The sequence below is a fragment of the Anser anser genome (assembly GCF_964211835.1).
Source record: "Anser anser genome assembly, chromosome: 16".
NCBI classification, from domain to species: Eukaryota; Metazoa; Chordata; class Aves; order Anseriformes; family Anatidae; genus Anser; species Anser anser.
The window spans coordinates 1,745,220-1,767,737 of record NC_139737.1 but is presented as its reverse complement, the minus strand read 5'-3'; the positions used below and the strand labels follow the sequence as shown (position 1 = coordinate 1,767,737).

Here is a 22,518-nt window from a genome sequence, read left to right as displayed (position 1 = left end):
TCAGATGCAACAATCGAGGGCAGGAATTAAAGCTCGGGAAGGGTCGGGCGCTGGAGGGGCTCGTGCAGGGATGCTTTGTGCTGAGAGTAGTTAATGCAGCACCGAGTCCTCCAGAGCAGACTCACCAGAGGAGTAATGAGAGCAAGTAGGTTAGGCTCAGAGAGCAGCGGAGAAGAGAGCCTGGACATTTTTTAAGGGGGGGTGGGACAACTGAATCCGGGGGGAAAGAAAATGAAGACGTCCCCAGCACAGCCCCTCTGCTGCTGTGATTGCCTGCGGCCTCTGTGCTGTGTCCCTGGTGATCGCAGGAGTGGCTTTTGTCCCCCTGCCTGTCCCTGTCCCTGTCCCCATCCCTGCCCTGGTCTCCATCAGCACAGATCCTGCTCGGGACTTACCGAGGTGGTGGCTGTTTTCCCACGTGATGGTGTAAATCGGGTCAGACCCCGTTTTGTTGCAGGGTGTTCACCCTCCAGAGACCCGAATCTAGGGTCCAGAGACCCGAATCTATCACTCGCAGCGTGACCGGTGAACGCTGAACACCAACTGCCTTCAAACAGCCTCTGATACGAACGAGTTTATCGACAGCCACATCGCTGCTCTTGACAAGCAATTGAATAATTCAGATATCATGCAGAACGCTTCTTATTTACTTAATAACCGTTCGGGATGTCTTGCCAGGGTTCTCATTTATTGGGTTTTAAATTGGGAAGCAGCCACATCGAGCTGCTGCTACCCCGCGGCTCCGTTCCAGGCACTGCCGGCCCCCGGGGCCCCGAACAAATCCGGGACCGTGGGGATGAAACACGGAGCTGGGGCTGAGCCCCGGCTGCTCGGGCAGGGCACAGAGGGGCTGCGGGAGGGAGATGGCTCCAGCCCCTCGGAGCATCTCCCATCTCCCATCTCCCTTCTCCCATCTCCCTTCTCCCATCTCCCTTCTCCCATCTCCCTTCTCCCATCTCCCATCTCCCTTCTCCCATCTCCCTTCTCCCATCTCCCTTCTCCCATCTCCCCTTCACCGGTCCTGCCCGTCAGGGGCAGCCAGGGCTCTGCGCAAACGAGAGCGAAATCTGGCTTACCGTATTTAACCTAGATAAACCTCAATTGTGGCCTAAATTGTTAGGCGAGCTACCAGTTGTCGGACTGAACCCAAAACCACACTCGCCAGCCTTCGGCAGTTATATATATTTCAACTGTTGCTTCTGCGTTTTTCAAGCGTGGCTCCATCACGCACTATTTATATAGCCTGCATCAAACAGCGGGCACGGACACAGGCCTGCAATTCGTTTGGGTTCTAGGGAAAACAAAATCTTTGCGAGCAGAAGAATAAACTTCGGCTGAACCTCTCTTAACCATCAAATAGTTTGAGATACTGCAGCAAAAGGAGAACCAAGGCAGGCTTGTAAGGACGAGCGCATCATCAGGGGTCCGTCCCCGGCCGGGGCTCGAGATGGGTCCCCTGGAAGAAGGGGATGTGCCCACTTCCAAAGGGGCTGCAGCACGAGGGGAGCTGGAGGAGGAAGAATCCAGCTTTACTCCAAACCTGCCTGCGTGGCACCTGGGGCAGTGGCACGCCGCCAGCACCGGGTTCCTCTGGGTGCGCGGAGGCGAAGCTGAGCAGGACCCGTGGAAGGAAAAGCTCTGGCTAAGGAGCGCACTGCCTGTCCGCCCGGCAATTCCATCAGTAGCTGGCAAAGGAAGGAGCCTGCTAAAGGAACAAACACGGCTCAGGTGTAAAATGCAGCGGGGAGAAACCCTGGTGGAGGTGGGCGGCATCCACGGGGCAGAGCACCGTCTGCTTGGGCTTGGCCCCCGGGGGACGAGGGGTGGCTCTGGTGGGAGCCGAAATGGCCCCGGGGTGGCCCCAGGCTCCCCGATAGGGCCAGAGGATCCAAACGCTGCTCTGGGCGCCCCTGCGCACCCTGTCCCCGTGCCACCCGCAGCAGGACCCGGACCCGCAATGCTCCACCAGCCCCGGGGAGCCGTGCTCGGCCCTGCCTGGACGCTTCCCCGCTGCGGGGCTGGAAGGGGAGGGCGTTTCTGGAGCATTAAAGATCAACTGTTTGCGAGTCCGGCCAATCCCCGTCGTCGTGAGCAGCACCAAACGAGGTCAGCGGGATGCGGCTGGTCAAATGCTTTGCGCATGAACATCATCTCTCACCCCCTCGAGTATTTGCAGACCTGGGAGCGTTTCCTGCTGCTCCCCGGTGCCGCCGCCCGCGCGGGATCCCCGCACCCTTCGGGGCAGGGCACAAGCCCCCAGCAGCGCGGCACGCTCGGCCGTGCAAACGGGAATGGATTCGCCCGGCCAGCAGTCAAAGAGCAGCGCGAGATAATGAGAAAGCGCAGGCGGGGGTGGTGGTGGTGGGGAGCTGGGTGGGAAGGGGGACTTTTATTCTCCAGGGTTTGTTGGTTGTTGGTTTTTTTTTTTGCAGTCTCCATTCACCATATTTAGTAGGCTTGTGACTTGCCCTCGCTAGCTCATGGAGAATTCCCCCAAGTGTTTACTCCCACAACCTAGCAAATGCCTCAATACACATCATGGAAAAAATACAATCGACATGCTCACTCCCACTAGAGCAGGAATTCCAACTCGCCAAGCACCGGCTGGGAGTACGAGCATGCGAGAGAGAGAGACAAACACAGCTTCATTAGCTCGCCTCAGATGTGGTTCACTCCTAAAATGACCTGGTCAGGGTTGCACACCACCTCCCTCCCTTCCTTCGTGGTAAAAAAAACCCGCTGACCTTTGGTCCTGAGCAATAGGGACAGGAATGTGGGTCCTTTAACCCTTTCTTTCAGCCGCCGGGAGCTGCCCCGGGCTTGGCTGATGGTCCTCGGGCGTTCAGGGCTCGGGGGCTGAAGCGCGGGGCAGGAGCAGAGCCCTGCGAAATCGCTTCCTTCCTGCACGGGTTAGAAAAGAGCAGGCTTTGGAGATGGAGATTCACATCTCCAGCACGCAGAGCAGCCACGTGGAAACAAAAAGGGGATCTTTGCAAGCAAAGCTTGCAGACCACTGATCTCTCAGGATTTTTTTGCACCTCTGTTTCCTCTAGAAAATTTGGTAGGGAGACCAAAGAAAAAACAAAACAAAAACAAATTAGGCAAGTTGGCTTTTTCAGCATGCTTCCAAACCAACCACATGAAAAAGACACAAGTAATCATCTTTATTTATTAAATGCAAAATCTCCTACAACCGAGACCAGGGTAAGACAGAGCAGTGCTGAACAGAGGACCTGCAATCAGAGCCCTGCGGCGCAGCGCGCGGCGTGTGAGCGGGATGCAGCTCTCCCCCAGCACCGCTCCCGACCCCAGGGAGCGCGCCTGGGCTGTCTGTGACCACTGCTGCGGTCCTTGGGGTTTTCTCCTGAAAGATCCCAGCCACGGGCACACAGCAGCCGGCAGAATCCACCAACACGCATGCGTGCCCCTGCGCGCTTACTTTGCGCGGCCGATTCCCGTGATCAGCCACCAAGCATTCGCATGCGGCTTCGCCTTGGCTGTAGCTTGCAGCGTTCACATGCTCCTTGTAAAGCAACGGAAAATGTGCTGGGGCCATTCCAGGATCTCTTGTGCTAGGGGAACATGATTTCTACCTGCTGCCCCTGGGGCTAGAAGCTGGGGCAGCACAAGGAAAGTCCTTGAGGAGATTGGTGACATGGTGGCTTGGGAAGGGTGGCACATAAAGGGCCTCGATTCAGCCCGGACACGCGGAGTCTGCAGTCTCTGACACTCCTCCGAAGGGCTGCATCGCTGTGCTCCTCGCCTCTCCTCTCACATCTTGTTTATGGCGATTTGCACACCAAAACCACATGAACCACGCTGATTTTTCCTCCAGCCTCTCTTTTTTCCTTTTCTCTTCTTTTTTTTTTTTTTTTTCCTCCCCCATGTGCATTCTTTCCTTCTTAATGAGGAGAAACCACCTCTCTTCTAAGGACAGGCTGAGTAATTGCGGTATTTACCTAAAACACAATACACACTTCTCATTAAGGAGGGGAGGGAGCTACACGCGGCGGCAAAAGAATATGAAACCTTCACGGCAAAAGAATATGAAACCTTCACGGCAAAAGAATACGAAACCTTCCCAAGCTGTTTGAAGCCCGTGGGGAGAGCGGCCCCAGCGGAGAGTGGCTCCGGGCACAACACCACCCTGCCCTCCGGGAGGGTTCCCAGCGCCATGTCCCAGCTGCTGCTGGATAACACAGTGAGATCCATCGGCACTTTCTGCCAGCAAAGATCCAAGGAAGAAACACGGGGCAGGAAGAGAACCGAGGGGACACGGGCAGAGCCCCGTCGGTTCTGGGGCAGCGGGGTGGGCTCGGGCTCACACTGCGGGGCAGGGTCTGGAAGGGAGCTTATAGCAGCAACCACGTGTGACAGATTTTATGTGTAAAAGATAAATTTGCCTAAAGGTGTAGCTCTGATTTCCATCAGTCCCTGTATCAGTACCTCACGTTTCGGTGCGGAGCCTTCAAGAGGCATACGAGGATCCGACACCTGCAGGGCGCAGAGGGCCCGTTTCGCGTGGAAACCGGCGCGAGCATTTCAAGTGAAACAGGGATTTTGGTCGTTCGGCTTGGTGCTTTTCAGCCGCTGGTTACAGGACTGGAAAATGCGTGTGGGGTGACGTGAACGCTCGAGGCTTGGGCGCGCAGAAAGGGCGGGTGGCCGCGGGGAACTCCAGGGGCGAGCCTGCGAAGCTGTGCGGTGCAACGGCTGCGAGGCGCCCGCTGCGCTGCGCCGGGACTCTTTCGAGGAAGGCGCTGGTCGGGCTCCGCGGCAATATGAACCAAAAAGGTAATTAAAAACTTGCTGGAGTTACGAGGCGTTTCGTTTTCATCGATCGGGCCCGTTCGCGTTCTCTTCTAGATTCAAGGTATTTAGGGTACGTGGGAGGAAACGGCGAGGAAAGCACGTGACGGAACGTCTGTTTATTTAAGTCGCAGATAAAAAAAAAGTGGAAAACACGCTTCGTGCGAGGGGGCATCCTCGAGATAAGAAGCACCTCGTGGAGGCGGATCGAAATGAAAGAGCACTTCCCACGGCGGCACCGGGGCTCGGTCGGGATGAGGGGAGGGAAACCATGAGGGGAACCGCGAGCCCCGGGGCAGTTTTTTGAGCCGGGGCTGATTTCACACACTCGGCCAGCCCTCGGGCGTTTATTTCCACGCTTTTGGGGCACGCTCGTGACCGGCAACCGTTGGTAAAGCAGCCTGGAAGCCCAACAGCTTCCTGACCGCCTCCTGCTTCGGCAGGACCACAGGGGCGACGGGCGCAGGCCCCTCGCTTGCCCACAGCCACGGCGGGGCCCGGGGCGACCGGGGCCGGTGGCGGTGGAGGACCGGGGGGGGACCCTTGGAGGACCCGGCCCCTCCGCTCCCCTCAGGCCCCGGCCCCGCGCCGTCCCGTCGTGCCCCGCGCGGCGCAGCCCCGGGCGCGCGCCCCCCCCCCCCCCCCCGTCTCCTCTGCTCTCTCCCTCACTTCCGGTGTCCGGCAGTGCCACAGCCGGCGGCGGCGCCCCCGCTCCCCCGGCGCAAGGGTGGGAGGGGGGAGGAGGAGGAGGAGAGAGGGGGCGGAGCCAAGGGCGGGGCTTCTCGGCGTCCCGCGCCCCGCGCCAGCCAATCAGCGCCCGCCCTCGGGGCACGAGGGGGCGGGGAAGGCGGCGGCACGCGCCGGGCGGCCCCGCCCCCTTGCCCGCCGCGGGCCCGCGCCCCGCGCGCCCGAGGGAGCGGCGGGAGCGCGCCCGGGTGCCCCCCCCCTCCCCCTTTCTTCCCCCCCCCCCCCCTCCCTCCCTCCCCATCCGCCGCTCCCCCCCCCCCCCCCCTCCCGCCCCCTCCCGCCCCCGGTGACCGACGGCGCCCGCGCGCTCCGGCCGCTCCGCGGGGCCCAGGTAAGCGGGGCCGCCCCGGGGGCCGCGCCCCCCCCCCCTCCCCGTTACCACCTCCTCCCCCCGTTACCCCCCCCCCTCCCCCGTTAACCCCCCCCCCCCCCCTCCCCTCGCCGTGCCCGCACCCCGCCCACGTCGCCGCCCCGTTGGTTACCGCGGCCGTGATCGCCGGCGGCGGCGGGGGTATTGTCACCGGGCGGGCGGCGCTCCGCCCGAGGGGGGGGCACGGGGCGTGTGTAGCCCCCCCCCCCCCCGACCCCCCCTCCTCCCCGGTGTGTGTGACCCCTCCGGTGTGTACGATCCCCCCCCCGGTGTCTGTGACCCCCCCCCCCGGTGTGTGTCCCGGTACCCCCCCGGTGTACCCCCCCCCCCCCCCCCGGTCCATCCCCCCCCGGTGTCGTCCCGTGTCCCCCCCTCCCCCCGTGTGTGTGTTTGTGTCCCCGTGTGCCCCCCCCCCCCGGTGTCCCTTTCCCGGTGCCTGTCCCCTCCTCCGGTGTCCCCCCCCCCCGCCGTCCCCCCCCCCGGTGAACCCCCCCGGTGTGTTGCCCTCCCCCCCCCACCCCCATCCCCGGTGTGTGTCCCCGTGTGCCCCCCCCCCCCGGTGTCCCCCTCCCCTCTCCCGTTGCCTGTCCGCCCCCCCCCCGGTGTGTGTCCCCTTGTCCCTCCCCGCGCCCCCCCCCCCGCACTGTTTGTGACCCCCCCCCCGGTGTTTGTGTCCCCCCCCCGTGTGTCTGTGTCACCCCGTTTGTGCCCCCCCCCCCCCCCCGGTGCCTGCCCCAGGGCTCGGGGGGGGGGGGTTGGAACAAGAAGAAGAAGCGGAGGAGGAGGAGGAGGAGGAGGAGGAGGAGGGGGGCGGCCCCCCCCCGGCAGGGTTTAACCCCCCCGGTCCCTCCCCTCCGCCCGCCCCCCCCCCCCCCCAGGCCCCGTATCCCCCCCCCCCGGCCCCTCCGAAAGGGGAATTTTCCAGCCGGTAATTTCTGCTGCGTCAACACCCGGGCGGCCGCCGGAGCTCCGCGACCGCCCCGAGCCCCCCCCCAGCTGCGAGACCCCGGGGGGGGGGGGAGCCCTTGGGGCGGGGGGGGGGGCTCCGGAGCCGCCTCTTCCCCGGCCCCCACCCCGCAACTCGCGGCGGGACCTCGCGGGGAGCCCGGCCCCGGGGCTGCGGGAGGGGGGCGGGGGGGGGGGAGCCCGGCCGGGCCATGGCACTGGTGAGGCGCGCCGCGATCCGCTGCCTTCCCTTCCCTTCTTTCCCCTCTTTATTTTTATTTATTTAATTTTTTTTTAAAATTTTTTTTTAATTTTTTTTTTTATTTTTTTTTTTTTCCCTTTCGAGCCAGGCCTGTTTTGGGTTATTGTCTCCCCCTAAAGCCAGCCGCAGCCCGCCCGGCCTCGCCTCCATTTTAATTGCGGGCTGAGATGGGGGAAGTGACCCTCTGATTATTTAATTTATTATTAATTTTTTTTTTTAAATTTTTTTTTTTTTAAACAGCGAGGAGGAAAAAAAAAAAAAAAAAACCCTCGGAAAAACCGGCGCAGCTCCTCCGGGCGGATGGAGGTGGGTTCGGGGGGGGGGGCCGTGACAAGTGCACGGGTGCCCGGGGGGGACGCTCGGTGCCTTACGGGGCGGGGGGCACCCGCTGAGCCCCGGTGTTGGCGGCGGGGGGCTCGGGGCTGCGGGGTCCCGCCGCCGTGGTGCCCCCACGGGTGACCGTGGCGCCTCCCCGAGCCCCTCCGCCAAGTGCCCGGGAAGTGAGCGCTGGGTGCCGGGCGGCGGACGGGAGCCGCTTTCGGGACGGGGGCGCTGGGAGGGCGCCGAGCACCCCTCGCCACCCCGCTGTGATTTATTTCTGCACCTGAGCGGGCGAGGATAAACAAAGGGGACCCGGAGCGGTTCTTTAATGAATCCTTCCCCCCCCCCAACACGCACACGCTCCGCTTTCGCTTTTTGCGATCTCAATGATTCGCTTGGCCCAGCCGTGGTGCGGGGAGCGGGCTCGTTAGGGGCATCGTTGGGAGCTTTGCTAATTGGGCAGCGCGGTCCGCGGCCAGCGGCGGTGCAGGCACCTGTACCCAAGTTCTCGCGTGCGCTTTGGCAGCGGCGCCGGCATCGCTTCCAGCGTTCGGGCGCCGTAACCCAGGGCTGGCTCCCGGCTCTTGAACTCGATAAAGTATTTATCGCAAGCGCGGCTCCTCTGCGTACCCAGGTTTAATGCCTCGGCAGCGGAGCTGCTCTATTTTCTGGGCGAGGAGAGGATTTTTCCCTTTTCTTTCTTTTTTTTTTTTAATGTTTTTTTTTTTCCTCGGGGATTGAAAGGAAAAGCTCAGGTTACCCCCAGAAGAGTGAGAAAAAGGTAATTGCGAGGAAGAAGCTTGCTGCGCCTGGGTAGCTCTCCCACTTCTGCCCGTACCTTGCTCACGTTTTTTACAGCACTTTTTATTTGGAAGTAGGATCTGCCTTCGCTGCTCTAAATTCTGCCTGTCTCGCTGCTCGTCAAGTTTTGTATTTTGAAGTCCTCGGTGATGGGGGGAAAAAAAAAATGGGTGGAGTGTATTATTAGTCACAATATTTTCGGTGTGTGGCAAGGAATTGTTGCTTTAAGGTGTTTTTTTTTTTGGAGGGGGGGGGGAAGTGGCAAGAAACGGGCACGGGGCTGGCAGCGAGCTGCGGCGGCGGCGGCGTGGGGGCGCCGAGCGCGGTGCTCCCGTGGGATTTTGTGGGGTTTGGTGCACGGGTGGGATGGGGTGGGATGGGGTGGGATGGGATGGGATTGCTGCGACCGAAACAGGAAAAAAAAAACAGCTTAGGGTTTGATACGGCTTGTCCAGGAGGGGGAAACGCGCTTGCAGCTAAACTCGCAGCTGTAATCGAGGCGGTTTTAGGTACCGGAGAAACGGGATCTTGTACCCATTGTAATGATTCCCACGTCCAGCAGTCGTTTGTAGGCTTTAATCGCTGCTGCGTTCGCAAGCGTGCGCGGCCGAGCCTTCGGAAACCTGACCTGGACGCGGGGTTCTGGGAGGCTGAGGAAAATGGGCCACTTTCTCCCCGTGGTCTTTGTTTTCTGGGACAGTTGTACAACAGTGGATACGTTCTTCGCCAGAGGTTTTCTTTTTTTTTTTTTTTTCTTTATAACTGGAAGTGCTTAGAGGGAAACCAGTTTAGCAACACCCCCCCCCTGCCCCCCCCCCCCCCCCCCGGTCCTCTGCTGGGAGGAAAAATGAAGGATCTGTTATTTGCTGCTAATACGCCTCCTCCTCCTCCGGTGCCGTGTTGGGTTGCTGCGAGGCTGGGCATATTCTTAACACGAATCTTTTCGCCTTCCCTATCCACTTGCGTGGACTTTTTTTTTTTTTTTTTTTTTAGATTCGTGTTTTTGAAGTCTCAGCGGAGTTTCCTGTCCTCCCAGCAGCGCGGCAGCAGGCTGACACCCAATCCAAACTGTTCCTGCCTGCTTTCAGGGCAGAATTATTTCATAAACAGCTCAGCCTTCCCCGGGACTTTTTCTCCTGGATGTTCCTGCCGGCTCTGCTGGCTGCTCTAGAGCTCTGTCGCGCTCTCTGGGCTCCCCCAAAATCGGTAAAAAAAAAAACATTCCTGTTTTTTTTTCTTGCTCCTGCAGTTGCCGTGGGTATCCCGTACACGCGTTACAATTCCCAGAGCCGGCAGCTTGTGTCCGTAACTGGCTGGGGGCATTGCACTAGGAAATTCTGGCACTTAGCGCAGAAGGATTAATACCGCGTTTCTATTTTGCTTTCGCCTTGCTACCGCCTGGGATATTTTTAAGCACGTGGCTTACCTGTGTTTTGCGCCTGTGATATTTGAACCTCGCAGTGCTGAGGAGCCGGGGGAGGCGTCCCGGGGGGAGCCGGGGGCGCGCTGGGCGAGGGCGAAGAGGGAGGCGCTCTGCCTGCCCGCAGCACTGCGGCCGGGGGGCTTCCACCAGCTTTTTCCCGGTGTTCGGCCAAGGACAGCGGCGCTGTCAGAGCTCCGTGTTCAAATCTCGCTTTGTCGCCTCAAAACTTGCGTTTATTCCTTCCCCTTTGCTTCTCTAGGCGATACGTTTGTGCTGCAGCCCCCTTACCCTAGAAGACCGCTGGGGACTGTGGGTTTTTCTCGCCTCCCACCAGACCCTTGGTGGATGGGGAATACAAGCACGCGTATTTCTCGTTGCAGGGTGTCTTAGGCTCGAGCTGCAAGAGGCCAGCATCTCGCCTTCCCTGACACCTTTCCGTGCCCTGCCTCGGTGCGCTTGGATGCACAGCAGCGCCCGGCTTGCAGGACAGCTGCTCGGGATTCGGTTCCCGTCCTGCGTCCGTCGCTGGGACGTGCCGGGGCCACGCTGCTCCCCGTCAGATTCCCCTGCACGGGTGCCAGCGTTTAGTCACCTCTTCTAAATAGTCACCTCTGTACTGGACAGCGTAGCGGTGAAACGTCAGAGCTGTGCTCAGCGTGCTCGCTCTTAGTAAACGCGAGCTGGCCCCCGGTCCTCCCCGAATTTCCCACGAGATTTTTGGGGGTTTTCTGTCCCTGCAGAGAGAGCCGCCTGCAGTTATTTCCCGAACAGTTGCTTGAGATTTCCTTCATGCCCATATATTTAAGAAGCATCGGTTTTTTGTTTCGGCTGGTACCGAGGCGCTGGGTTTGAACGCCTTCCGAGTGCTTTGCAGGCAGGGTGAGCTCCGTGGCCGTAACTCCGGCCAGCTGCAGGCGTGCTCCCCGTCGCTGCATTCCCTCGCGCGCAGGTACGGGCGCACCCGTGCGTTATTTCGAGCGGTGTGGCTGCAGGGGGTGCAGCGGCTTTGCGGGTACCTAACAGGTCCCGAACCCGACCTTTTTTGCCCGGCTTTTTGGGATGTGGCTGGCTTTCCTTCCAGCCCAGGCGGCTGTGATCCTTCCTGTCCCGTTGCTTTGGGTGCGCGTGCATACAGGAAGGAAAACATTCTGCAAATGCTGGAAGCTGCCTCGTGTTGGCTCTGTAGGAGACCCCAACTCCGTTTTTCTATAACGAGGCACCGAGGCCTCAGAAATATTCTACAAACGCAGCTACCAGCTTGTGTATGGATTAAAATAAACTTAGTAACAAGAATGTCGGAGCGTGTGCCAAGAACTTGGCTGCTTAAGAACCCTACTTAGAAAAGTGAGTAGGGTTTTACATATTAAGGAATATGTTTATACCTGTGAGCACTTAAATTCCTGGTTACGTTTCATATTTTTTTTCCTCTTCGTGTATTGAACAAACTGCTTATTCCATCCGAGCTACTTTTCTTCCTGATATTTCCCTACGTGTGCTGAAGATTTCTGCAGAAAGCGAGCAGATATTCCAGGCCATTAGCTGGCCCTTTGATGAAAGGATCGCCAAAACCTGCACCTTTTGCACTAATACACCCTTGGAGGAAATACCTTTCTGCCTAGCACTCAGATCACGCTCTGCAGCAGGGGGATCGATGGTCTGTGTTAGCCATTAGGCGCTTAAAATACCCAAACCTGACACCGACTAATTTAAGTACTGATAAACGAAGTCATCAGGATGCAGCGCTCCTAAAAGTCCTGTAGCGGAGAATGAGGTGGTGGCTAAAGGCAAAATTAGCCGATTGACTTCCTTCTTACTACCTGTGTATCCTCCTTGGCTTCCTTCTGCTTCTCGGTTTGGTCGACTACGATAGGGAAGGGAAAAATAGAAAAGATTGATACTAAAAAGTACAAAGGGGATGCTCACCCAGGGCACGAAGTGCTTGCAGTAGGAACTACGGAAACAAATACAGATTGCTCACAGAGCCCCTTGACCATCGTCTTCGGTTTTGCCCTGCTTGATTTTACTCTTGGGTCATTCCTGATGCCTTAGGTCCCTCTTCTGCCTTTAGGTGCCCTTCTCGGCTCCTCCCGGCACGGTACTTCTCTTTCAAAATTACGTCTCGATGCTTCCTCCTTCTTAGACTCCCGCTGTTTTTACACCCCGGGCTTGGGAACTTCACCAAAGATCCCCTAGCGAAAAAGCCGACGAGAGCGTTATTTTGGGGGAAGCGCTCTTCAGGGCAATTCCCAGCGCGGCGTGCCTGCTGTTCACTTGCTTTTCCTAAGGTGCTTTTGAAGTTGGTTTTTGGCTGACAGATACGCAAGTGTGAGGTCTTTTGCATGGGTTATTTTTGTGGCTCCTTTCTTTTAAGTGGCAGCTGAGACCTCACGGGCGTTAGCATCGCTCGGACAGGTAAGCTTCGTGCTGGCCACAGGCAGCCGGCGTTTTTCAGGGTGCCTTTAATCCCTGCTGCTAGCGTAGCAGATAAGCGTGTAGCTGCGTTCTTCTATTTTTTGCTATCACCGGATTTAAACCTCATACCCTGGAAGAAGCTTGGCTTTTAAACTTCAGTGGGCTTTTCCACCTTCCTGCTCCGCTCGGCGGTGCTGGGTCTGTTCCTCCCCTGCTGCGCCAGGCTGGGGATGGGGAGAGCAGGGCTCAGACCCCGGGCAGCGAAACCAGCGGCCGTGCTGGAGGGACGGGCACGTGGACGGGGCTGGAAGTTACGGGGAAATGAATCGGTGAAAAGCAGAGGGGGGCGCGGGGTGCGAATACGGCACACGGGAGCGTTGAGGACTGGCGGTGCGCGCGTGGCGCACCGCGGGGAAGGTGCCTCCTGCTCTGTCGCCGTCACGGCATGGCACGTAGAAGTCCTGCCTTCTCCTGGGCGCTCGTGGCTTTTCGTACGTCTTGGTGGGTTTTCTTTAGAATTCATAAATATTCGCAAAGAGGAACGAGCGGCACGCATGCAGGTACGGCGAACGGCTGCTCTTTAAAGCGAGCACGGCTCCGGCTTTGCAGGCGGTGATTTGGTAGAGTTGGAGGGGGATGGAGCTAAAATTTGTTAGTTCTGTACAGTGCAGACACTTGGTTTTTCTGTACCCTTGGGCAAATGCTTTGTTTTTTTGCGGTGGCGGTGGGGATCATCGTAACCGCGAGGTTAGGTTAATGTTAACCCCATGTAAAGTGTGTGGATTGCAGGTGTCATGTAAACATTAATGAGGTCTTTGTGATGCTAATTAGAACGTACACCATTGTTATAATATATCTTCACGCAATTTTAACAAGTACTGTTTATTGCCGAGACTTCCTCAGAGCACTGTGGTTTGGGTGCATAGTTTTTTCGTTGTGCTAAATTTTCACGTTAAACTCTTCCTTCAACTTATTACAAGGTCTAAGTCCCTTTCCGTTTGCTCAGTTACAGAAATATTTCAGAATATGTACTGTTTGGGATGGGAAACAGTATTGTAAACGTTCAGTTATTTGAACTGTTGCTTCTCATTAAATGACAATGAAGTTTTTGTATGAGTGTAGATTTTCATTTTTCCCCCCCTGTTCTTTCCGTTCCCAAACACAGGGCATCTGAAGAAACTCTTGGAGCTTGTTACCAGAGACCATGTTCCTCTGATCACTAAATCATGCGCTGTTCAGCTGTGAAACATCGTGGCATGTGTTTTTGCTAACAGAAAACGTTGTCAAATATTGGTAAGTTCTGAGCACCTAAAGATATTTTTCTGAAGTGGTAATGGTAAGAGAGAGAGTCGCTAGCGATTACATTGTCATTAAGGCTTCCAGTTTTTTAATAAAATTTGACTTACCATTGATTACAAAGGCTTGTTTAGAAATGTTACCCCACTGTAAAAGTTGAAGAAATGCCGATGGGCTATTCTCCTGCTCCTACGTTATGGCAAGGGTGCCTCCGTTAATGACAATCACTTGGTTTTTGTCCATTTGATGAGACACAGGGAAAGAAGGTGCAGAACTCAGAGCAGGAAAAATTGAAGAGCGGTACAAAATAGGGTAGGTCTCAACTTTCCTGGTCTCACCAGGCTGTTCTGGCTTATTCTGCGACTCTGGGACAAGGGTGTAAATGAGAGCCTTAACAGTAACAGTTCCAAGACTATATGAAAGTACATATTAATTTTACACTTTTCTATCCAAATAATTTCCCATGTATTTGTGTTGGTCGTGCCCCTCCGACCCCCCTTTTACTTTTTTTTAAACTGTCTAAATAATAGGACTTAAAAGAGTGAGCCAACACAATCGCTATAGAGAAGCAATCAGAATTAGAGAAAGGCAAGACTTGGCAGTCTGGAATAGAAATTGAGAACAAAGTCGATGTTATTTGCTTGAATTGGGTTGTATTTGTTTTCAAGATTTTCACAGTTAAGCTTGTTGCCATAAAAACCCTTGGATTTTCATTTTTACTTCATTTGTTTATTAGATACGCTATTTCACCATTTATAATGATATTAGTTTATATTGGAAAAGCTTCCTAATTTGTATCTTTTGATGTTTTCTTTCACAATCTGTTATTACAGGGGGTCAGTCATGAAGTCAACACTATTGATTTATAACATATTTTCACTAAAAGAGCCAGGCTGTATCTATTGAAGATACATCTAAAATACAGAGGTGGAAAATACTTTGCTGTAATAGCTAACAGTATATAAAATGTATAAAGTTTGGAATAAACCAGAGTCAAAAGTTTTAGCTGAAGTTAAATGCTGCAGGTGTAGTGAGTGTATTCTGCAGACGATCCAGTCTCTTTTGTGTAAGAAAAAAGGTGTGTAAGAACATACAGTGGATGCATCCTCACCAGACAAAGCCTTTGTGTAGATGAATTATTCCTGGTTTCTTTGCCTTGTAATCACAAATGTTAATGTTTCATTTCAGAAGTCTCTGAATGTGCCTCAGTACACCTACACTCATATTTTACACAGGAAAAAATCTTGGGATTGTGTAGTCTCTTAACCTATTATGGCATTGGCCAGTAGAAACTGGCAATTTAATGCCTCAAGAGGAAATTCTCTTGAATATTCCATTGCAAATGTAATTTTTCTAAAGAAATTGTACCGGTAGTTTTTTAGCCTCAGTGTTATATAGGTCAGATAAGGTGAATTAGTGTCCTTCAGGCCACAAATGTCTCTTTAAAAAGTCATTAAAGCGAGAATGTTTTGAAAAGCTACCAAACAGGAAACACTGTTGTTTCAAGGATCTGTTTGAAGTTTTTGTATCCAAAATTAGACTTTTTTTTTTTTTGCGGTACTTTGAAAAAGTAACTCTTGATGATGCTCTTATAAAAAGGTAATCTGGCTTTAATTACCTGTAGTGTATTGATATGCCTTGAGTCTACATCTTTTTTGTTCGTTAGGTCATAAATAGATGTGTTATATCTGTGAGTTGGGAGGGAAGGGACTTCATAACGTATTGTTCTGCTGTTCAGAAATCTTGTTGTTTAATGTTAATAACTTCTGTTTTTGTCTCTTATCGTAGTTCTGCCTTTCTCCTACAAGAGTTTCTACCAGTGCTGTCAGAAGGTCAAGAAAAGTGCACTACCTGTGCTGCCCTAGGACTGTTGATGTCCTCAGCTGTTGTAGGAAAAGCACCAGACCTGGAACCCAGTTTGTTACTGGTAAGAAGTAATCGTCTTTTTTCTTTTTTTGTTTTTTAAATTGAAGTTTGCATGTTTTCTGTAACAAGATCACTACAAATCTTAGTCACATGGTCTAAACTTTTGGGCAGACCTGTGCGGTGCAAGGAGTTGGACTTGATGATCCTTATGGGTCCCTTCGAACTCGGGATATTCTATGATTCTATGAAATCTTTTCACTAATTATTAATCTAAGAATACTCCAGCAAAAACTGCATTTCTGGTGCTTTCGTTCGTTCGTTTTTCTCTACTAATTCTGATTTCTAATTGTTCTCCTTCCAAACTGTGGAGGCTAACAGTTTTCCCCTAGATTTCGCTTTCAGACCTGGTTTTCTTGTGAAATTCTTCATGCGCTGCCAGTTAATGATGATTAATATCTGAATTTTTCTAAAATACCTTCAGAAGAAGTCCCGTCATCTTGCTACGTTTTTGTAGTTTGCAGCTTCAGCAGGCTGTATCTGGCCCAGTAGCTTCAGGTGGATGGTTCAGCAGCTCAAAGCCAAGTCACTGGCTGAAAGTTGTGAAGCAGCGTGCGAAATGCTTAATGATAGCTCTGTTATTTTACGTTCTGCTTATGGGCATTAGGTTTTGCTTGTGGTCCTGGTTTAGGTTGCAGAAGCAAAGCTTTAGCAGCAGGGTGAAAGACTGGAAGCATGCAGACTTTTGAGCGTCCTTATTCTTCTTGCTGAAATTGCCCTTCCTTTAGTTCCTAATTGCATTTTGATCTATGTATTTTCACGGTGGAAGCAATTACAACCTGATAATATGGTCGTAGACTTACTGTATTTCCTGACTAAATCTGATCGGGACCGATGGGGGTGAAATCCCTTTCACCCCGCTGATAATCAGCGTTGAAGTGAGCTCTGCCAGCGTTACGACTACTGGAGGTGTAATGCTTCCCTGCTGCTGCTTCCTGGAGAGTAACTGCTACAGGGATGCTGAGTGGAAACGCTGTTGTGCTGTTGTCGGTGGGTGGCATGGCATTGGCTTGAAATTAGAGACATTTTAGTGAACCCCCTTCAGGCAGATGTTAATTAAATATTGGTAGGAAGGTGGTTTATTTTTTTGTAATTATTTTTTTTTTGGTCCTACAGTCAATGAGAATTGAGGGTCCCTCTCAAATCTGTTAATAAAAATGCAGCTAGGTGCGTGGGGTGTGTTTTGTTTTTTGTTTTTAAGTTCACTGAAAACCGTATGCCTCAAATTCTTGCATTTGCTCTAATTCTGCAGCATTTCTCAAACTGAATGACGGGACTTATTTCTTCATGTGATTCCTAACCCGTAAGGATGAACGTTCACTGCTTGGCTATAATTAAATGTTGTTAACCCCATTCATAAGGGAAAAGTGATACGCTCTTTTCATGAAGCCAGGAGTTGTGAGTAACCTCTTTGGGCCAGCGGCCTGGTTTGGTCTGTGTACAAACATCTGTCTATTTCTCTTTGAATTCAGAGTTGTGGCTCCAACGACCAACTTAAACAATGAAAGACTGGCTTCTTGAATTGAAATAGAGTAGGAGAATTTGTTTTGTGGCAACTGTTCATAAGCTGTTAATACTTGGAATAAAACACAAATGCAGTTTTGGGGTATCCAGTGTAAAGAAATTAACGCTCCTCCAGAATTGTGTGCCCTTCTTCCACAAATCCACTGGTGAGAAAGCAGTTTAGTTGCGGAGATATGTATTTGAAAAGCCTCGTGAGTGGCGTCTTTGCAGGGAGTTGACATCCATTAATATCCCGATTCTTCTGCTTTCTCTCTCATTTAGGAGAATAATCTAAGTATAGGTACTGTCCTTTTCAGTTGCTAAGGTTACGTTGTGGTTTTCTTCTTTTTTCTTTTTTCCCCTCCAGCACAGGGCACATACAGAGGAGGAATCCTTCCTATTTCTGTTGTCTTTAACTAGGTAAAAGTGAAACCCGTACACGTTCTGTGCCTTGTGGAAGGAGGAGCTCCAAGCCCAATCTCACCTTACAGAGCGCCTTTGTAGAGGAATTTAAAAAATGCTGGAATGTCTTGGGAGTGGAGACATGGAAAGGACATGGGGGAAGCAGAGAAATGGGGTGTGTTTGTGTTTTGTTTGTTTTCTTTTTTGGTATAATGAACTGTTGGAGTGAATTTAAGTTCTTCCTTAATCTGTTTTTCCTTTTCTCTGGAGGGAGATGGGGGAGGAAGCAACACATTTTTGGTTAAATTCCAGTTGGCCTCTTTTCTCCAGGGAGCGCAGCGTGGCTGATGGAGCAGCACACTGCTGGGAGTGCTGGTGCTCGCTCGCGGGAGGCCTTAGCATTAAGTGCACCAACTTAAGCTTAGAAGATCACGACAAAATAAGCGTCACGTAGTTTAGTTTTTCGGTTAGCTTATATTTTGCGAGAGAGCAAAAAGTGTTTTTCTCTTGTACAGGACTTCCAGTTGATTAGAAAAACTGTAGTCCAGTTTTTGCAGTTGCAGCTTTCTTTCTGAGCGAAGGGAATGAAGCACTTTGGAGTTTATTTTTGTCCCCACGATTTCCCAAGGGGCGGTACGGCAGAGGCTTACATCTGTGTACTGCATTTCTTGGCTGTGGCTTTTTGTCAGAATTCAAATAATTTACTGAGTTTAGGTGCAACTGATTTGAACCCCTTAATTTTACTGGTGTTGAGATTTTGGCCAGAGGACTTATTATGGGTATGCGTGCTGAGAAATTGGCTCTCTAAGTATTACTGGTTCTTCTTTGCTCCATAGGCGGAATTCACATTAGGTGAATATCTTGTTTATTTAGACTGCTATTATGCCATCAGGTGATATTTTCACGTTCAAACAACTGCACTGATAGTGTAAAATAAACAGTTTTCATAAATGATATATTTGTAGAGCTAGGTTCGTTCTAGCTGGGGTTAAAGTTTATATAAATTATTAATGCTTACTTTAAGACCACGGTTTTGACAGCACGGAAAAACAAAAAGCTGCACTGTAGCTTGACACAAGTTTGCATGAAGGTGATGATTAAATCTGCTCATGTTTTGTTCTTTTTTTTTGCTGTTGTGTGCACATGTTGTTTGTTTAGGGATTTTTTTTTGAAGTAATGAAATTACTGTACTATCTATGAACTAATTTATGGAGAAAACCTGGTATCCTACAGTTTGTGGAAAATCTACAGATGAGCTTTTATGGTTCATTGACTTCTTGGAAAACTGTGTTGTGGCCATGTGCTGTCATCAGAGGCCAAGGCCAAAAGAATTTTAGTAGGTGTTCAGCTTTGAAATCCTTCAGAGTATGGAAGAGACCTCAGTGATAAATATTGTTAACAGGAAAAAGGGGACGGGGGGGGGGGGGGGAAACAACACCTGACAACAGGCCACAAAACAGCATGTAAAACTGGAACACAAGAGCACAGGGTTTTGAAGCTTCCTGAATTTTTAACTACTAGCAAATTGCCTTAAATTTAACTTGGATTAGTTCCCTAGAGATCTTTGACATTAAACGGGTGTTCTGGTTTGACATGGGTAGACAGAAAACTAATTAATTCCTCTGAATTTGAGGCATATTTAATTTTCTCCCCCAAAGACCTCTCATTTAAAAGGTACAACACAGTGACAAATGTCGAATGTGGAACGATGTGTATAAGGTGGCAGACCTTTAGGCGGGGGAAGATCAAGACATCTGCAGTAACGATTGCTGGCTTGGTAGATGTTAACTTATTGATTAGCTTGGAGACATGAGTATCCCTTTCCTTGCATGCTGGAAAATGCTGTGACGTGGCCACCTGTCAGGGGAAGGGATGCTGCTCTTTGTAGTGGCCGTCTTTGTTCACCTCCCTCTCTCTTTTTATACTTATATTTTACGTCCTTTTGAAGGAAGATAAGTTGTCTTCCCTTTGGAAGAAAGATAAGTTGCCTCCCCTTTGCACAGAGGAACGTACGCTCTCATTGTTTTTACTTCTTTTATTATATTCATTCTATTTTAGAATGTCAGGTGGTTTTGCTTTCTTGTCCAGAAGGCACCGACCCACCTTCTGCGCCTGTCCCCCGTGCCCTTGGAAGCGTGGGCAGGTAGGGCACGGGGTCTGTGCGATGCTGCCGCAGTGACACGCTTCTGTCTGCTCCTGGCGTGCCTGGAGGGTGTCTTCTGTCAAGAGCCCGGTGGGCGGGAGGGAAGCCAGTAAGGAATCTTGCACAGATTTAAAAACCTCTTGATAGGAAATTAAGTCAGAGAGAAGTGATTTCATAAACAGCCTAGCAAGTGCTTCGTCCATAAGAAGCACCGGGTTAGTCTCTGTCTGCTTCTCAGACTGGTCCAGTATGAACCAAAGGTAGAAAGAGACGAATACTGTAATCCAGATTTTTGGCATAGGCATCCTAAACAAAGAGTGAGGTGTATCTAGAGTAGGCCGTTATCAACACTAAGGGGAACCCAACCATGCACTGAACTAAGCTGAATAAATATACAAAATAGTAAATAAATGAAGTCTCAAGGACTCAATGTAATTTCTAGCTGAAAGACATTTGAGAAGGAATCCAGGAAAAGCTGCTGTTGCATAAACGCACAAAAGCAGATGACCACATTGACGAATACTCCTGACGTTAATCTGTATTAAATTGAGGAAGGGAAAATTATCCTTGCAGGAAACAATTCTTTTTTTCAACCAATTCCAGGGAGATGCTGCCTCGGAGCATGGATGTTGATACCTGTAAAGGAAGAGCAGAAGGAACTGCCAGATCTGAAATCTTCCGATCATTTCTTAATTGTATGCTGTGAGATTTCTTGTATCTTCCCCTGAATCGTGTGGATACAGCAGCTGTTGAAGACAGAACTGATGATGGACAACTCACTTTATCCTGTGTGGCAATTCGTATTTCCTGAGGGGACGAAGCTGACTCTTCAGCTCCTAAAAGTAGATGCAGTAGTGGTTTCTGGAATAAGGACAAAACTGAACTGTCACTCGGCCTTAATAGGTGGTTCTCTCAAAACTAAAGATGCTGGGAGGCGGTGGCAGCCACCTTCAGAGCGTGGATTAGGGAGTTTCTGTTCTGGCTGGGTCTAAGAGGATCTTTTCAGGCCTTTCCAAAGGCCATTTCAAATATCAATTCTGGTTCTTGCTCCCCAACTGTTTCTTGCTTGGCTATTTTTATTTATTGAGGTGGAGGTGGCTTCTGTGTGAGACCTTGACTGAGGTCCCCAGATGGATTTCAGCATTACATGGGTAGTGTTACTCAGCGTAGAGCTACGCTGCTATTGACCTCTTCCCCTTCAAATAAAAAGGGTAAGCTTCTTTGTGCCTTTTGTGCTTAATCCTGTAGAAAAGCTGCACAGAACTGAAATACATAAACACCAGTTCAGCCTGTTTGCGTTGCAGGAAGGAAGATGGTCCTTCCTCTTTGGGGGAAGCGAATGTTTTTCAATGGTTAGGGCCCAGCTGCTATGGCAGATCAGCATTTCTGACACTGCCGAGGAGACAGCTCGGTTCGTGCAGGCCGAGGAAGCCTGTGCAGGCAGTGGTGGTGTAATCATCAGGTGGGTCCTCTGGAGGAGAGGTCCTGGGCGCCATACGTTCTGTGGGCCGAGGGGCGGCTCTCCAGCCAACGGTGTCGGCGAAGCTGTAGCTGTTCCGCTTCTGCGGGGGGTATTAATAGCGCAGAGTAGGGAAGGGGGCACGGGCGTTACGTATCTGTGCCCCACGGCACTGGGAACCCGCTTGCACGTGTCAGGAAGCTCGGAGTCGCGGCTGTCCTAGGACGGCCCTCTGCTGCGAGGCGACTCGAACAGATGGGCCCGAACGTGTGTCTGAACTCGATGCATGCTCAGAAGTTGCTTCGAGCTAACAGCAGCCTCCTTACTGACAGTGCTTATATTTAACCGTGTGCGCTTTAAGCCTGTAAGACCTCAGTGTTTTGTTCTCACAGTGATTTTGTTTTTATCAGTAACCACCAGGGTCCTGAATCCAGGCCTCTGATGTGTGTGCCTGCCCATAATTGCACTCCAAATCTGGTCTTGTCAGCACATACCGATTTTACCGTTGTATCTTGAGATGTAGACCCCCGTATCAACTTTACAGTTGGAACTCCTTTTGTTGGAACAAATTTAAGCTTTTGAAAGGAAGAAGTAGTTATAGTTATCCTTCACGCCGTATGGCAGCTTGGCACTCTTAATTAGTTGGACAGTTAAACCACTGTGACGTGGGTTATAAATCTTGACGACAAGCTTCAAGGAGCTGGTATAAGCGAGGTGAAATGCCAGAAATCAGGCAAAGGAATTTGTGAAGTTGTGGCAGGAAAGGCGAGCATGGCATTGGTGTGGTGGCGACTTGATGGGGTTGTTTGGCGCTGGCAGCCTCCTCCCTTGGCCAACGCGTGGATGCTGTGAGCCGGGGGGCTGCGCTGGCACGCTGGGTGTCAGCCGAGCACTACCCTGGGAGAAGAAGGACGAGGAGCCCCTGAGAGATGCTGAACGGGGAACCGACCAAACTGCATCATAGGAGACGTAAAGCTGTGCCAAACACCCGTGCGCACTAGTCCGTGTTGATGTATCGCTTCTCTTACTTCTGCTTTGCAGGGAGAATAAAATTCAGTCTGAAAATATAGCGCTATTGATTACTGTTAACGTGTCCAGATTTAAGACCTCTTTTTTTCCCTGGTTTGAAATATCAAAGGTAGATAACTTTGGATGTAACTTACACGACACAAATGTCTGTCATGCTGCTAGCACTAACTAGTCATTTTTTCGGAGCACGCTGTCAAACGTTATGGAAGGTGATCAAAAGTCCTAAGAATTCTTATCAGCTTGATGGATGCCTTGTTATTCTGGGCATAAAAGCATCCTTGCTAAAAATGACCGTTTAGGTGATTTATTAGAATTCTTTACCCAGTGCTTTAGGGTGGCTGTGGGGTAAACTTGGAGATAAAAAGCCAAGGAAATAACATGTTTTATTGCAAAGTTAAAAATGTTGTGCCTATAAGTAGTTAAGCTTCAAATAACATTAATTTCGTAGTTCTGATCCGTTGCCAGTTAGTTTGGGTGGGGACTTGAAATTTTGTGATCTGTGGTCTTGGATTTGTCTATTGCTCTTCTGACTCGAAAACAGTATTTATAGCCCCTCAACGGCAATATAGCAAGGGAAATAGCTGGTTTCAATTGGCTTCTGCTGTTTGAGGATTTCAGCTATTCAGTGTGCTACGCATAATGCTTTTTCCCTTGAGGAAATTGTGTTTCAGAG

At 51.6% G+C, this 22,518-nt stretch overlaps 1 protein-coding gene and 1 long non-coding RNA gene across 14 annotated transcripts in view; one reads left to right on the top strand and one right to left on the bottom strand.

Annotated features, from left to right (window-relative positions):
- Window positions 1-3,155: 3,155 nt before the first annotated feature.
- Window positions 3,156-5,557, bottom strand: LOC310882409. Its single transcript, XR_014572946.1, has 2 exons — window positions 4,078-5,557; window positions 3,156-3,959 (listed from the first exon to the last, which is right to left on the bottom strand). It is a non-coding gene; the product is annotated as an uncharacterized lncRNA (long non-coding RNA).
- Window positions 5,558-5,693: 136 nt separating this feature from the next.
- Window positions 5,694-22,518, top strand: part of ZBTB46 (zinc finger and BTB domain containing 46) — a 59,103-nt gene continuing 42,278 nt past the window's right edge. For 3 of the 13 annotated variants that reach the window (XR_014572942.1, XM_083801085.1, XM_083801075.1), the window contains exons 1-5: window positions 5,798-5,887; window positions 7,374-7,439; window positions 13,256-13,383; window positions 15,175-15,313; window positions 17,233-17,389. Coding sequence is in view for 11 of the 13 variants with exons in the window: in XM_083801085.1 (XP_083657211.1) it covers window positions 17,330-17,389 (60 nt within the window). In the remaining 2 variants the exon portion in view is untranslated. Of the gene's footprint in view, window positions 5,888-7,187; window positions 7,440-8,210; window positions 8,236-9,307; window positions 9,462-13,255; window positions 13,384-15,174; window positions 15,314-17,179; window positions 17,390-22,518 lie in introns of those variants that run through there. The other 10 variants (XM_083801079.1, XM_083801076.1, XR_014572941.1 and 7 more) reach the window with 10 other exon arrangements.